At 37.2% G+C, this 14235-nt stretch overlaps 1 protein-coding gene across 1 annotated transcript; it reads right to left on the bottom strand.

Moving 5' to 3' along the window:
- Positions 1–7414: 7414 nt before the first annotated feature.
- Positions 7415–11183, bottom strand: nutf2 (nuclear transport factor 2). The gene is made up of 5 exons (XM_087797907.1): positions 11070–11183; positions 8919–9038; positions 8436–8507; positions 8251–8349; positions 7415–7813 (listed from the first exon to the last, which is right to left on the bottom strand). The coding sequence occupies exons 2-5, from the start codon at positions 9012–9014 to the stop codon at positions 7700–7702; spliced, it is 381 nt and encodes a 126-aa protein (XP_087654033.1). The 5' UTR covers positions 9015–9038; positions 11070–11183; the 3' UTR covers positions 7415–7699.
- Positions 11184–14235: the final 3052 nt, after the last annotated feature.

The raw sequence follows: 14235 nt of genomic DNA, 5'->3' as shown, positions 1-14235 counted from the left end.
TGATACTAGTGTTAAAATATCAACTCTCTTGAGCAATTGTGAGAGAACTCTGCTCATGCTTTGAATAAAAATAAAAAAAACATATGGAACTACAAAGTTATTGATGGAAAAGAAGAATTGTTGAACAATCCAACATAAACAAGGTGCGGAACATAAACAACTGCAGGTGTCAACTCCTGTCAGTAAAAAAGACCAACATTTCAGAACTAAACACAATAAACACTTTTATAGACTAAAGAAAGGGATGAAACAGTATGCAAATGTAATATGACATGATATAGAAGCATGTGAATGACTTCAGGAACGTCTTGGTGAGGATCTGCTGCTCTGACGGTTGTATTTGACCTTTGACCTGAGATGTGACGTCTTCTGTTCCCCCAGGAGCGTCTGAAACTGCTACATGGAGAACCTGAGGAGTCTTCGCGCAGGGGATGAGAGACACATTTTGAAGCCACTTCTTCAGTTGCAAAATAAAAATATAACCTCCTCCTTTGGTTTGTGGCGTTAATTGGCACATAGCTAAAAATGTTGAATACAAGATTTTTTTTTAACATGATACCTTTAGAAAAGTAATTTTTTTCTTTCCTTTAATACTCTCATATTACTTATTTACATAAGTAAATATATAAATACATCAGTATGTAAGTAAGTAACATTAAATAAGTTACTTACTAAATAAGTAACTTATGTAAGTCAAGTAAACATGATACCTTTTGAAAAGTAAAATTTTTTCTTGCCTTTAAACCTCTCATATTTCTTACATAAGTAAATACTTAAATACATCAGTAATTAAGCACACAAGTAAGTAACAATAAATAAGTTACTTGCTAAATAAGTAACTTATGAAAGTCAAGTAACCATGATAACTTTTGAAAAGAAAAATTTGTCTTACCTTTAAACCTCTCATATTTCTTACATAAGTAAATACTTAAATACATCAGTGAGTAAGGACATAAGTAAGTAACATTAAATAAGTTACTTACTAAATAAGTTACTTACGTAAAAGGACAGACACATTTTAAGACACTTGTTTAACCCCCTCCTTTTGTTCTCTTCATCTTTTTCCTTACTTAGTTAAGTGTTTCAATGAATGGTGTATATAACACATCTTATTCTACAACATGATGTCTGGATTGATTGATATATATATAATATATAACAAGCAGAGATGACTTACAGACCAGGGATGTTTCATCCAAACATTCGACCACACTCAGACATTTGATCAGGATATATTTATCTTGATTATTTATGAAATGATAAAAACATGATGACAAGGGTAGGAATTGAAGCTGCAACCTTCTGATGTCCACATTTAAGTTTGCTCTAACCACTTGACCATAGGCACCAGACATTTATACATTCAGAGACAAGTGATGAAATCATAAAAGAGATGGGTGGGAGTAACATTAAAAGAACAGACAATTTTTTAAGTCACTTGGATAAACCCCTCCTTTTGTTCTCTTCATAGACAATTGTGGACCTGGTATGGTTTGATACAGCTCCTTGAGGGAAGGCTAGTGAAGCTTGGTCAGTTGATCTCACACCTACAATAGATGATTTTGTTTTGTTTTAATTGACCTTAAATCTGAGTTAAAAATCTCAAGACTAAAGGTACAGCTGGGGCTTGAACCCAAGAACTTTGAATGGCCATGCAGGAACTCAAATCACTGGACTACTAGAGGAGCTTGACTCCATTTCATTTCGTTTGGACACCTTTGACCCTCACTATTGTAAATCTGTGTTAAAAATCTAAAGATATAGCCGGGTATTAAACCCAAGACCTCTGAATCTCTGAATTTCATTAAACGTATTGATCACTGAAGACATGATCCAAACTAAATAAAACTTCCTGGACTAGGGTTTGATCAGTAAAAGGCTGTATTGATCGCTTTCCAGCTTATTGGAGATCCACTACATCTTGACATCAGGTATTTTTTCTTTTTCTAAAGTATTGAATCATTGAATCATGACTCGATACATTAAATCTGCTAGTCTATACACAACTCTTGAAAAAACAGAGTTACACACGTGTTTCTAAATATTGCTCAACTTCCAGACTCTATCAATCCCTTTGGAGATCTTAGGGAAATGAATTTGCTGAATGAATAATAAACTGTTTATTTTCAATATACATGCTGCCCCCGTGACCTGACACAGGATAAACAAAAGAGGAAGAGATACTGTAAGAACATTAGAAGAACACAGAAGAAGAATCATTAAATTGATCCCTGGATTTATGATAAAATACTTGACATTCACCTTTTTTTCACCTTCTATTTCAAAGTTGCATTAAATCTGCTGTTTATAGCTCAGTGGGTAGAGCTCCTGGTTCCTATATTTTCAGTTCTGGGTTCAAATCCCAGAAACCAATTATTCACAAGAGAATGTTGATCATGTTGGAGAAGTTCCAGCTGTATCATCTACACCAGGGGTAGGCAACCTGGTCCAGAAAGAGCCGCAGTGGGTGCAGGTTTTCGTTCCAACCATTCAAGAGGACACATTTTGACCAATCAGGTGTCTTAGGAGTGTAATCAGTTGATTGTCAGTCTGGTGTTGCTTGTTCAGCTGAAACCTCATTGGTTAAACTGTATATGCTTGATCGGTTGGAACAAAAACCTGCACCCACTGCGGCTCTTTCTGGACCAGGGTGCCTACCCCTGATCTACACTTTTCTACTCATCTTTGTTTCTATAAAAACTGGAGGTAGAAATAAGAGCTTCTTCTATAAGAGTCAACCTTTCAAATTCAAGTCCAAAAGCTGTACCTTTACCTTTACTTTCACTTGATTGCTCCCAATCCTCGTCAGATTCAACAGCTCAATTGATGTGTTTAAACATTTGAATCAGTAAGATGAATAAATTAATATTCCACCTTACTTCTTTTTAGTTTTCTGCTGTTGTTGTTTTAAACCCTTCAGGTAAACAAACCCTGCAGGACGTTTCATTACAAGAGAGCAACATTCATGTGAAGAATTCTCCCTCAGAAACCAGCATGGTCGAACATGAGCGTGAAATCCTTGGAGTTGGTCGCACATCTCTTGGCAGCAACATCCAACCATCGCCTGTGAAAAGACCTGCAGCAACACTCCGGAGAATCACGGCTGCGCTGGAATTGTTTCACGCTCTTCTTTTTCTCTTTGTCACACAAAGATGTGAACACACTCATTGACGCGTCACATGATCAACATAGCGGATTGTAATTGTAATTCAAGTCTTTTGTTGGGAACATAGAAACGATCATAAATAAAGAAGGTTTTTAGGGCTGTGGAGTTAAACTGCTATTCAATCGTGGATATTCTATCAAAAACATAATGTTTTAGTCTTGTAGATTTGAAAAATAAAATGGAGGTCAAATGTATTACTGTGTGTGCATATGTGTGCATGTGTGTGATAGAAAAATACTAAATTAGTGTGTTGACTGTTATCAACGTGCTGTTGTATTTGTTCGACTTGAATTTTTTGGCCATACTTAATGCTAGTACAAATTAATGCTGGAGGGTAATCAAATACATTGTAATGTTGCTGTCTCAGTTTCAAACATTTATCAACTCAGTTTAAATTAATTTAAATTAATTTAAACATTAATCAACTCAGCAGTTACTATTATGTGATCAGGGTGTAGTTCTTCAGTTGATTGGTAAAAACCTGCATTCAAATATACATGCTTTAAAATCACTGCACTGCTGTATTATTTAACTATAGGCTACTTACGGCATCAGGTAAATGTTTAATATATGATTATGGTACAAAACCACATGAAATTATGTGTTTTCATCAAGGTACAGAAATACTCGCATACTTCTCTTAGTGCACTGGGGGTTAGAATGCATCAGGATGGTGTAGTACTAACTAGTACGCAAATTCTCGACAGATAGCATGTCAAAAATCAAACACTGCTGCTATGCGCTAACTGGAAATGATGTGACAGCTTCTTCTTCTACTATTTGACGATGATTGCAACCAGCTGTAGGAACACTAAGGCCGAAACCTGCTGGCAGCACGTTTTTGCAAGTTTGGATCAAGAAATATGAGAAACGAAATATTTGTGTGGGAATTCTGACCCACTCAAGTAGAAGAACTCACATTTCTCCGATCTCCGAACATTTCTCTTCACTGGCTTCCAGTTTCTTTCAGGATCAATTTTAAAATTCTGGTTCTTACTATCAGAGCTATACATGGTCAGGCTCCTCCTTATATCAGTGATCTGATCCAGCTTTACACCTCAGCTCAGGCTCTGAGGTCTGTGGATCAGAATCTACTGATAGTTCCTCGCACACGGTTCAGGACCAGAGGAGAGAAATCCTTCCAGGCTGTTGCTCCTAAGCTTTGGAATGATCTTTCTCTCTCTTTGCGCTTGATGGACCTTACTGACTCCTTCAAAAAAATTCTAAAGACGTTTTTATTTGTTTAGGCTTTTCCTTGATTTTCTGGAACTCCTGTGTTGTTCTGTCCAATTTTAAACATTCAAACTTTTATCAATTCGGCTAATTCCCGAAATGCGGTCTACGTTCTCACTCTTTCTTCTATTCCACTTTTTCTACAATTTTTGCCCCATTCACTTGTATGGGAAAAATCTTCAACTCATGTTTCAACTCCTTGCACTTTGACCTTCAGGTACATTCATCTACTCACACCTACAAACTTCATTCAACTTTAAAATCACTTTTGTCTACTTACTACTACTAATTCTACTACTGCTTATACTACTTCTTCTACTAGGTACTACTACTTCTACTCCTTATTCAAGCTCTGTCAAATGTTTATATGCATTCATTTGACTCCTTGGAAACTACTGCAACTCTATTTTCACTGGCATAAACAAAAGCCCTCTTTCACATCTGGTTCAAAACATAGCAGGTTCTAACAGACACAACAACATAATACCTCCATAGTGTTGCTACACTGGCTCCCTGTGCACTTTAGGATTTACCCAAGATTTTATTCATAACTTTTTATTTGGGGAGTGGGAGGTTGCTGGTCCGGCTCAACATGACAACAAAGTAAGATTTCCATCAATTATAAAGGTTTCTGAAATAATGTTTTAAAATATATTGTGAGATATTAAGGATGACGTTAATAAACTTTACTTTATTGAAAATAAATCAATATTCCACAGTAAACCGACGAAAACTTTTTCACATAACTATTACTTACTTTATAGTTAAAACCTGCTGAACAATAACATCAAGTCAGATTGTCGGTTTTTCAACAACTTTTCATGTAAATTACAATACATTGTGTAATATTAAGAGTGACATCAATAGGCTATACTTAGGGGACAATTACTATTGTAATTTCCGAACAAACAGTACCAGAGCATGTATTGTTTTGTGATAGGATTTAGAAACATTTATCACCCAGTAAAGATGCTAAGAGTAAGAGGCACCCCTCTTGTAGCTGCTCTGTGTTTCAAACAAAATAAACTACATTTATATAACCACTTGATTGTACAGAAAATAGGTTATCAAACAATGCATTTCAATCGTCCAATATTATTTATCTGTGACAGAAAAGTTAATAATGGTATTAAACCAGTAGCTATTGGAAAGCTTGCTATCCCAAACCTTTGCAGTTCCATCGCATCTTTACATGGGCCTGTAAACACAATAAAATAACACTTCTAATACACTTTTGCATGATTAGATAGACTTTAATAATCCCACTGGAGATATCCATCAGGAAATTATCATTATACTGTATGTCACAGATGTGAATGAAAAAACTGTTATGTTGAAATATTGTCACCCTTTGACATTTCTGTTCTAAGGCAGAATAAAATCAAGCTAATAACCAAGTCCATTTAATTTGTATGTCTCTTCCTTGGAGTCGAAGAGTCCGTGTCTCTATCTACCGCTCCATTTGAAGATCATCACCATCCTCACGCTGCCATCATTCCACCTAGCTGTTGTTGTGGTAGGTGACAGTTTTCTGATGCTCTTATGCATTAGTCTGTATTTACTGATGTGGGCTGTGAGGCGGTATCCACAGAGAGGTTATTTTGGGTGAGAGCTCCCTTTTTTCTGGACCTACCAGGGATAGATGGTTCTCCTCCTGATGGTCTTGGGTCTCACCGGTCATAAAGTCAATACAGAAACATATTATTGTTATTGTTATTTTATATGATTTATAGTAACGTGGGATTATTCTAGAGTTACAGCAACAAATGGTAGCCTAGTTTGCATATTTAGCACAGATCCACATTGATGTTTTTCATGAATTGTGGGTAATTTATAGTTTACATTGATATTCACTCGATCCCTTTGACCTCAAGGGCAGATTTCTCGAAGTTCACTTCTGCTGTACTCAGATTTTTGACCGACCCTTAAAATGGCAGCGGGTATTCCCCCACATGGCAGTGCTGAGGTCAAGTGAGTGAGGGCACATAAATTGGGTATTGATACACAGCCTCAGAGACGAGGCAGGGCCTCGAGGATTAACTAAGCAAAGCTTGGTTAGTGCGGCTTTGCACCAATCATAGAACCTGATGTTATGATTATTGGATTTGAGTGTATGTATGATTTTAGAAAGAAATCCATAAAACAATTAGTACATGAGGCACCATGTATTTAAAGATAAAAGTAAGCTAGCTCTGTTTTTGTACATTTTGTTTGAATTAATGAATGAACACATATAATCCATTCCCATTTCTAATACATTTTTAAGGTTTGACAAGATTATTTATATTTTTATGTTTAAGGCTTTAAAGTTACATTCGGTTCAACCCTAACATTCATGGAATTCCGATCGTTAATATCAAGAGCCGATTTTCTTCGTCTGTCTTCAGTGGGGCCCGGAGTCCATCTTCAGTTTTAGTGTTTTATAACTAATTTTCGTGTAAAACAGACTCTATATATATATATATATATATATATATATACACACATTTAACAATTACCAATTGCCCCTATTGGTAATTGTTAAATGTTTTATAATGTGATAAATATTAGAAGAATATTATCTATTATCCAAAATAATAATCTATTTATTCTGTGTCATTTGTATTCCACAGGCAGACGAGGAATATATATATATATATATATATATATATATATACACACAAACACACAAAATACTTTATTATGGGAAACTTTTGTGAGCGTGTTTACAAAAACAGAGGGTTTTATCAAAACTCACAAAACAAGGTGATAAACTGGCTAACTCTGTCGCATGACTAAAAAGACTGTTTCAATAAAAACCTGTTTGAGATGGTTGGTCTGCATTAGATTTCTAAATTCTCAACTCATCTATCAATGTCTGGTTTTCTGCAGCCAATCACAGACAGAGTTCTTCATTGACCTACATTTTGTAATGATTAGCAATGCACCTTGGGCAGGAGGCAGCCAGGTAGAACATGTCTATCTTTTGACCAACATTTAAAACTAGCATGTCAGTAAAGAGAAAAGAAGGAAAAGTTAAGAAATCGTCCAGGTTTTATTGGGTATTGTTGCCATCTTCCATGAAATGTTGAAGAAAACGTACAGGAGGGGTTAGAAGAGTGCCTAGCGCACTAAAGAACCAGGCGTGCGAGAACAGCGCAGACTGATTACATGGAAGTCCAGGGAAAGGGTTAGGGGTGCTAATGGAGCCATTATCCTTCTTGTTGCTTGAGTGCAGATCAGATGAAAAAGTATTTGTCTTGCCGCTTGCTTCTTAAATGAGCCAGCAGGGAGGGGACAAGCCACCTGCCCAAGGTTTGATTAACTGAAGTTGTGGAGCGCCAGTCGGAACATTTCATTGGTACAAATCCATGTGTTGTTCATGTTCTTCAGGATGAAGCATTGGTGGAAACCCATGACGTTGTCCTCGTCCGCCTGTGGAACACAAATGACGCAGAATAAATTTAGATTATTATTTTGGATAAGAAATTATATTCTTCTACTATATTGATCACATTATAAAACATTTAACAATTACCAATGGGGGAAATTGGCAACTAGAAGGGAAAAACAAAATCAAACATAATAATGTGGTTATTGTATAAAAAATGTTTTTTTGAACAGATCCAAAGGGCTACTCTGTGGGGCACCACGTTGGTAACCTCTGGTGTAGTGAAAGTTGGTGTAACACATGTCAGATTAAAAGCTCAATTAAATGCATCATGTTTAACGCCCCACTTTGGCTTTTGTGATCCTTGTGATTCTATGCTTGAATTTCACTTGTAAGCACCCTAATGGTTTTGGCACTAAAAGTGCAGTATACTTCATTAATGACTATATACATGCTTCAGAAAAATGAAAGTGACACACACCCTGAGCTGCCCCACAACCATACTGAGGATGGAGGAGTCCATGGTGGGCAAGTGGTCCTGTGCCGTTATAACATGCTCTATTTTTCCAAAGGGCAGACTCTGAAAATACAGTCACACATAATCATATTATTACAAGTCAAGTGAAGTGAAGAGCGGCAGGTGTGAGGCAAAGAAAACAGACTCACAGAGAGTTTATCGATAATGGCCTTCTTGCCCTGGAACTGCTCCCCTTCCCACGACAGAATCGAGTGATCACACTAGAGGATGGAAGTTTAAGGACAGTCATGTTGTTCACGAGCACCGGTGGTCATTAATTATCAACCCTGATACAGTCTTGGCTTTCTTACGATGGAGCTTCTGCTCCGTCTCATTTTCTTACCCGAGCTAACACGGGTGGTTAGCGGGTATAACAGCATTACAAATAATTCAAAACATTAGTGATATAATAATAATGAAGCTTGCAGCTTCTAGACTGATTCATACAGATTGACCTGTCCTCATAAATCAACATCATAACATACTAAACATAAATATTTTAAGTCATATTTTGTCATATATATTCACGTAACAGTACGGTTAACAGTATGCATCTTGTTTGTTTTTTTGCCATTTTGCCTATTTTGCTGCTTAAAATGAACATGAATTAAAAAAAGAATGTAGAGACTTACGTAGAGCATTCCAAGCTGTGATCTGTTGGTATCGAACACATTGTAGTAATGTTGCACAAAGCCGGTTCCTATTTGCACCCACAGTGGGGCGGCCATTCTGAAGCACCGTGCTACAAAACACTGACAAGACAAAAGTTTTACAATCTTAACATAAAAATACTAAATATTTTCATTGTATAGTTTACAGTATCCAGTGCCACTTATCGAGACAACTCTTCCAAATAGATGACTGACATAAAGTCCTGATCTGCCCGTCAGTGTGAAGTCAACCGATAGGCAATTTTGAACACACAGGTCTGTCACATATCTTTACAAATGTCATCATCATACAAAATTTTTGACAGAGGATGTTGAATTTTGAATGAACCATGCTTTATGCTAAACGTTTTTTATCCCAGCTGTTTAATTCTGCAGTTGAAGTAACCTGACATTCGAGTTCTGACATAGGTAGGCCTGCTCTGAATTAATTCTTCCCCACAGGAGCCCTAAACAATAATGGACATTTAATTTAGAAGTACTAGAAGGCAAGACCTGATGACTGTATTTGTATTAACTCGCAGCAGATTGTTTAATACCGTTTCACATTTAAGTCAAGATGTGGTTGAATAGATGTTTTTATATACTCAAATGTTTTAATTTGTTTTCATGTGATGTATCAAAGGAATCAATGCAGATATCAGAAATGAATTATCTTCTGGCGACATGTATATTACATGGTTTGACAAAAACTTTTCCCATATTTCACATTGTGTAAATATGATCATTCATTGTTGATGTTCTTAGGTTTGACAATCAATACATGGTAACTTATTGGTAGTGCTCTGCATCTTTATTGGTTGCCAAACCGTTTATATTTAAAAAAAAAAAAAAGAAGTCAGTCTTAACATGGGATTCGACACACTATCTGAAATATTTCTAAGCTCTTTATTAAGCAAGTATGGCCATTTAGGTTTTTAAAAATAATTATTTATATTAAAAGACTCTTTAAATGCTACTAGGTTTATTTATCAAGTTCATTACCTGTCATTTCACATTGTTTTGCCAACAACATAAACACATCGAAAGTACAAATGATGATTGCAGAGAACAATAAGAGAACAATAAGAAACAAAGCGTGTACAGCTTATACGTTTGAATGTTGTTATTGTTTATAAAAGTGTGTGTGATGGGTTGTTTATACGTCTGCCCTGGACCTGTTCAGGGTGTCCTTCGGATTTTACGTTTATTGATGTATGATCAGGTGTGGAATTGTTCAAGTATTTAATTGACACCAGCTATTTTACAAAATAAAAGCAGGAAGTCTATTGTTACAAAAAAGATCAAATAATCTGCATACAAACGATACATCGTGCAGTGCTAGCTAAAGGTTAAAACGTATGTAATAATAATAAATAGGTCGGGTCTCCCTCCATACCTACTGTTGCTGACAATTGTTCTGATGAATATGATCGGATCAAGCAATTTTTTTTAAATACAATTTTACCCCAAAAGTTACCAACGCATGTATTATTTGGGCTGATATCGTATTGGATCGATAGCAGTATAGTATAGGAAGTGAGAAGGTTGTAGAGCGACACCCAGGTCTTAAACCCTCCTCTCCCGCGATGACACGCGAGTCAGTCATGTGCTACTACACCACCATAGTCTCTGGAACATTCGAGACTCCAAATAATACACTAGGACATTGTTTTCCCCTTTACATCAAGGACCAATGTCATCCATGACCCATGCGGTGATCGCCTAAATAAAGGCAAACCTTGAACTCGGTGAAGAGCTAATTATATCCTGCTAACTAGCCGCTAGCTCCTGAGCGCTCCTCTTGCTTGTGTTGACTTGGCAAAGCTAGCAAAGGAACGCCACGAGATGTAGCAATGTCGTTTCTTCGCGTGTGGCCGAGGATTCGTTTTGAAGGTTCTGGTTGCAGTTGGCTAAAAATATCCCCCGTCACCCCGAGTGTTCGCCGCTCCTGTGGGCCCATTACATTCGGTACCCCCGCAGCAGCTCCCTTCCATAGGCGTGTCGAAGGTTTCTATCATGTACGCTTCCATGTGGATATCATAATGGATTTAATGTCGCACTGAGCGGTCTTTAGTGCTTTTAAAAAACATTCCCATTCATTTATCATCTAATATACCACGAAACTAAACTTACCTCTCACAAACACCGAGACCGGCAGCAAGATGGCACGGCGCGCTGTGTGCTGTACGTAAGCGCACGCACCAATAACCGTTGACGCAGCTTGTACGTATGAGGCATTATGGGTAATGTCGTTTTTCTATCGTTGCAATTAGGTAAGGTTAGGTAAGGTAAGGTAAGGTAAAACTTGATTGATCTCTCAGGAGGTCTCCTTAGGGAAATTGTTTTTTTTCCAATAGCCAGCAATTTTTCATAAACAATAAAAAATAATACATAAAAAATAAAATAAGAACAAGAACATAAAGAAGAAGAACAAGATGACACAATCTAAGTCTAAAGATAAAGACAAAGAACAAAGGTCAAAGAAAAATAACAAAGACAAAGGATATAAAGACTAACATAGAACAGAACATCCAGATACTCTCACTCCACTCCTGCCCCCGAACTCAGAATTGTACAATTTTAATAGCCCGAGGGATGAATGAGTCCCTGAGTCTATTTGTTTTGCACCTGGGTAGGAGCATTCGTGCACTCATTCTGCTTCTCTGCTCACTGATGACAGTGTTCAGAGGATGACTGTCATCATCCATGATGGACAGTAGTTTGTTCAATGATCTCCTCTCAGCAACTGTCACCAGTGAGTCCAGCTTCATTCCAACTAACATCAACTATTGACCATTATGTGATCATTCTTTTCATGTCAGTATAGATAATAATGTCAGAATAAAATTGTTATATACATATACGGCATACTTAAAGTAATGCTAAAAGATAATCAAATATAAAGTTAGGGAATAATAAAATATACTCTGCCTGATGCTATGAGCAGGGAAACACCCCCCCCCCCTTACACACACTATCAACATACATGCATACTGATTACTGAGTTAGGGACCAGCACAACTCAGGATTAGAGTCAAATCACCGGTAGAATAAACATATCTGCGGCCTGGCAACCAGAGACACCAGGGGGGAAGCGGTAAACAGGAAACAATGCCCATAACGAGTGTGACCATCAACCGGGAACATCTGAATTATAAGATTACAGGAGACAACATGCAAGCTCTCTCAGCGGGACACCGGGGATCAGAAAACTTGAAAGAAAAATTTAGCCGGAAGACTTGACCCCTTGGGCGGGGAATTGGATTTAAATAGCGCAAGCTTTCTACAGCTTGAGGCTATTCTTTCCTGGACTTTCAATTTGTTGAGTCGCAGGAAGAATCGGTCGATCGTGAACGAAGCTTGTATTTCTTTTGCTTGGAAGAGGTAAATAAACGACCCGAACATACTCTGGATTGTTCCTTTCCTCCATAAATCGAAGTACAAGACCCGGGCAGAAGTGACCGGTGTCTGTGCGCAGATGTCGTGTTTGACTTTAATAATACATTAATACATACAAATAAATACATAGCGTGGCTCCGAGGACACACCCTCAACACAGAGAAGACGAAGGAGATTATAATGGACATGATGAAGGAGAGGAAGTCTCACCAGCCACAATAAATCAAGAGAGCTTGAAGTGGAGAGGTTGAGCAGCTTCAAATACCTGGGCCTCCAGGTCACTGAGGATCTTACCTGGACACTTAATACCACACAGCTGGTCAAGAAGGCACAACAGCGGCTGTATTTCCTGAGGAGGCTATGAAAGTTTCGGTATGTCAACCAAGATCCTCAAGAACTTCTACAGCTGCATCGTTGAAAGCATCTTGACCAGCTGCATCACCGTGTGGGATGGCAGCACTACTGTGACGGACCGCAAACGCCTGCAGAGAGTGGTGAAGACAGCTGAGAGGATTACCAGAACTTCTCTGCCCTCCCTGCAGAGCATATACCACCGCTGGGTCCACAGTAGAGCTGCCTCCACCCTCAAGGATCACACCGACCCACAGCACGGACTGTTCACACTTCTGCCCTCAGTCCGCAGGTACAGGAGTCTGAAGTGTAGAACAACGAGACTGAATAACTCTTTCTTTCCAACCGCCATCAGACTTCTCAACAGCTAATCAACCATCTACCTTATGCCGACTAATTTTACTTGTTTTTACACTGTTATTTTTAGATTTTAGTTCTTTGAAATGTATATTTATTTATACTGTGCACTTTTGTTGGGGGAACAAAGAAAGAATTTCATGGTACGCAGTACATATGACAATAAACGCTTTGAATCTTGAAACTTGAATCTACATAAAGTGATAAAGGACCAAAGAGTGTCCAACATGTTCATATAAATTATTATAGCTTTGTCCAACTTTCTTTGGGTTAAGCATGGCTTTAGTTCAACACAATCAATACGCAATAGCACAGTAATGGATTAGACTGTTAGAACAATATCTTAATCATCACTTTTTACTCTTGACAGAGAGAAATAACAGCTAATTTAAATAGAATAATTTTGAATACTGTGAATACTGTAATTTGAATTTCAGTTATAAGTTACGGAAGCATATTGCATTCACTTGAAGAAACAAAAAACATGGTTTTTGGGTAATTTATTTTTCGGATCGTATTTATTTTATAATAAATTTTTTTTACTATTATCATTATTATTATATTTTTTTCTTATTCCAGGTTAATAGTCTTTGAATGACTAAATCTAAAGTCAAGTAAAAAAGCCAAAAGCTGCCAGAAAGCATGAGACGATTGGAACGTGCCTGCAATTGTTGTTGTAGTACAATATATGAACAATAAAAAGCACGGTTGAGCGAGCGTTGTATCTTTATACATTTTATACTTCTCTTGGTCAACAGCCCAATAAGTCAGATTTCCAACTTGACACCGTTCTCTCACTTCCTGGTTTGACTAAGCACATGACTTTTAGCCCAATGGAATGCATCCCGGATACCTGTGGCCGATTGGCTAAAACGTGTTTCACTAAAAAATAATTTACTAGTAACTGTACCATGCAATACAAACATCCATGCGACTTACATTGATTACTAAATAAATATCTGTTCAGATATAAAAAGAAAAATGTTGAAATGTACTTGAAACTGGACTGGGATTATTGTGATTTCTTCTCAATTGGACCTGAACGCAAAGATTTCTTGAAGTTATAAGAAAATAATATCTATAAAAAAGATGATTACAACAACTGCACCTTTTTTGGCCTGACCAAGTCACTTCAACTTCTTTGGACTAACTTGGAATAATGTTAAGTTGATAAAAGTATACTAGACAGTTT

Source organism: Callionymus lyra, chromosome 8 (genome assembly GCF_982586985.1).
Source record: "Callionymus lyra chromosome 8, fCalLyr1.hap1.1, whole genome shotgun sequence".
Taxonomy (NCBI): domain Eukaryota; kingdom Metazoa; phylum Chordata; class Actinopteri; order Syngnathiformes; family Callionymidae; genus Callionymus; species Callionymus lyra.
This window is presented reverse-complemented; position numbering and strand designations above follow the sequence as displayed.

What these genes read in the sequence shown, in the direction of transcription:
- nutf2 (XM_087797907.1), bottom strand. Translation starts at nt 9,014, where the DNA reads ATGGCCGCCCCACTGTGGGTGCAAATAGGAACCGGCTTTGTGCAACAT. An exon ending in CCATTATCGATAAACTCTCT is followed by an intron (nt 8,350 to 8,435) that starts GTGAGTCTGTTT and finishes CTGTATTTTCAG; the next exon opens with AGTCTGCCCTTTGGAAAAAT. An exon ending in TGGTTGTGGGGCAGCTCAGG is followed by an intron (nt 7,814 to 8,250) that starts GTGTGTGTCACT and finishes TGTGTTCCACAG; the next exon opens with GCGGACGAGGACAACGTCAT.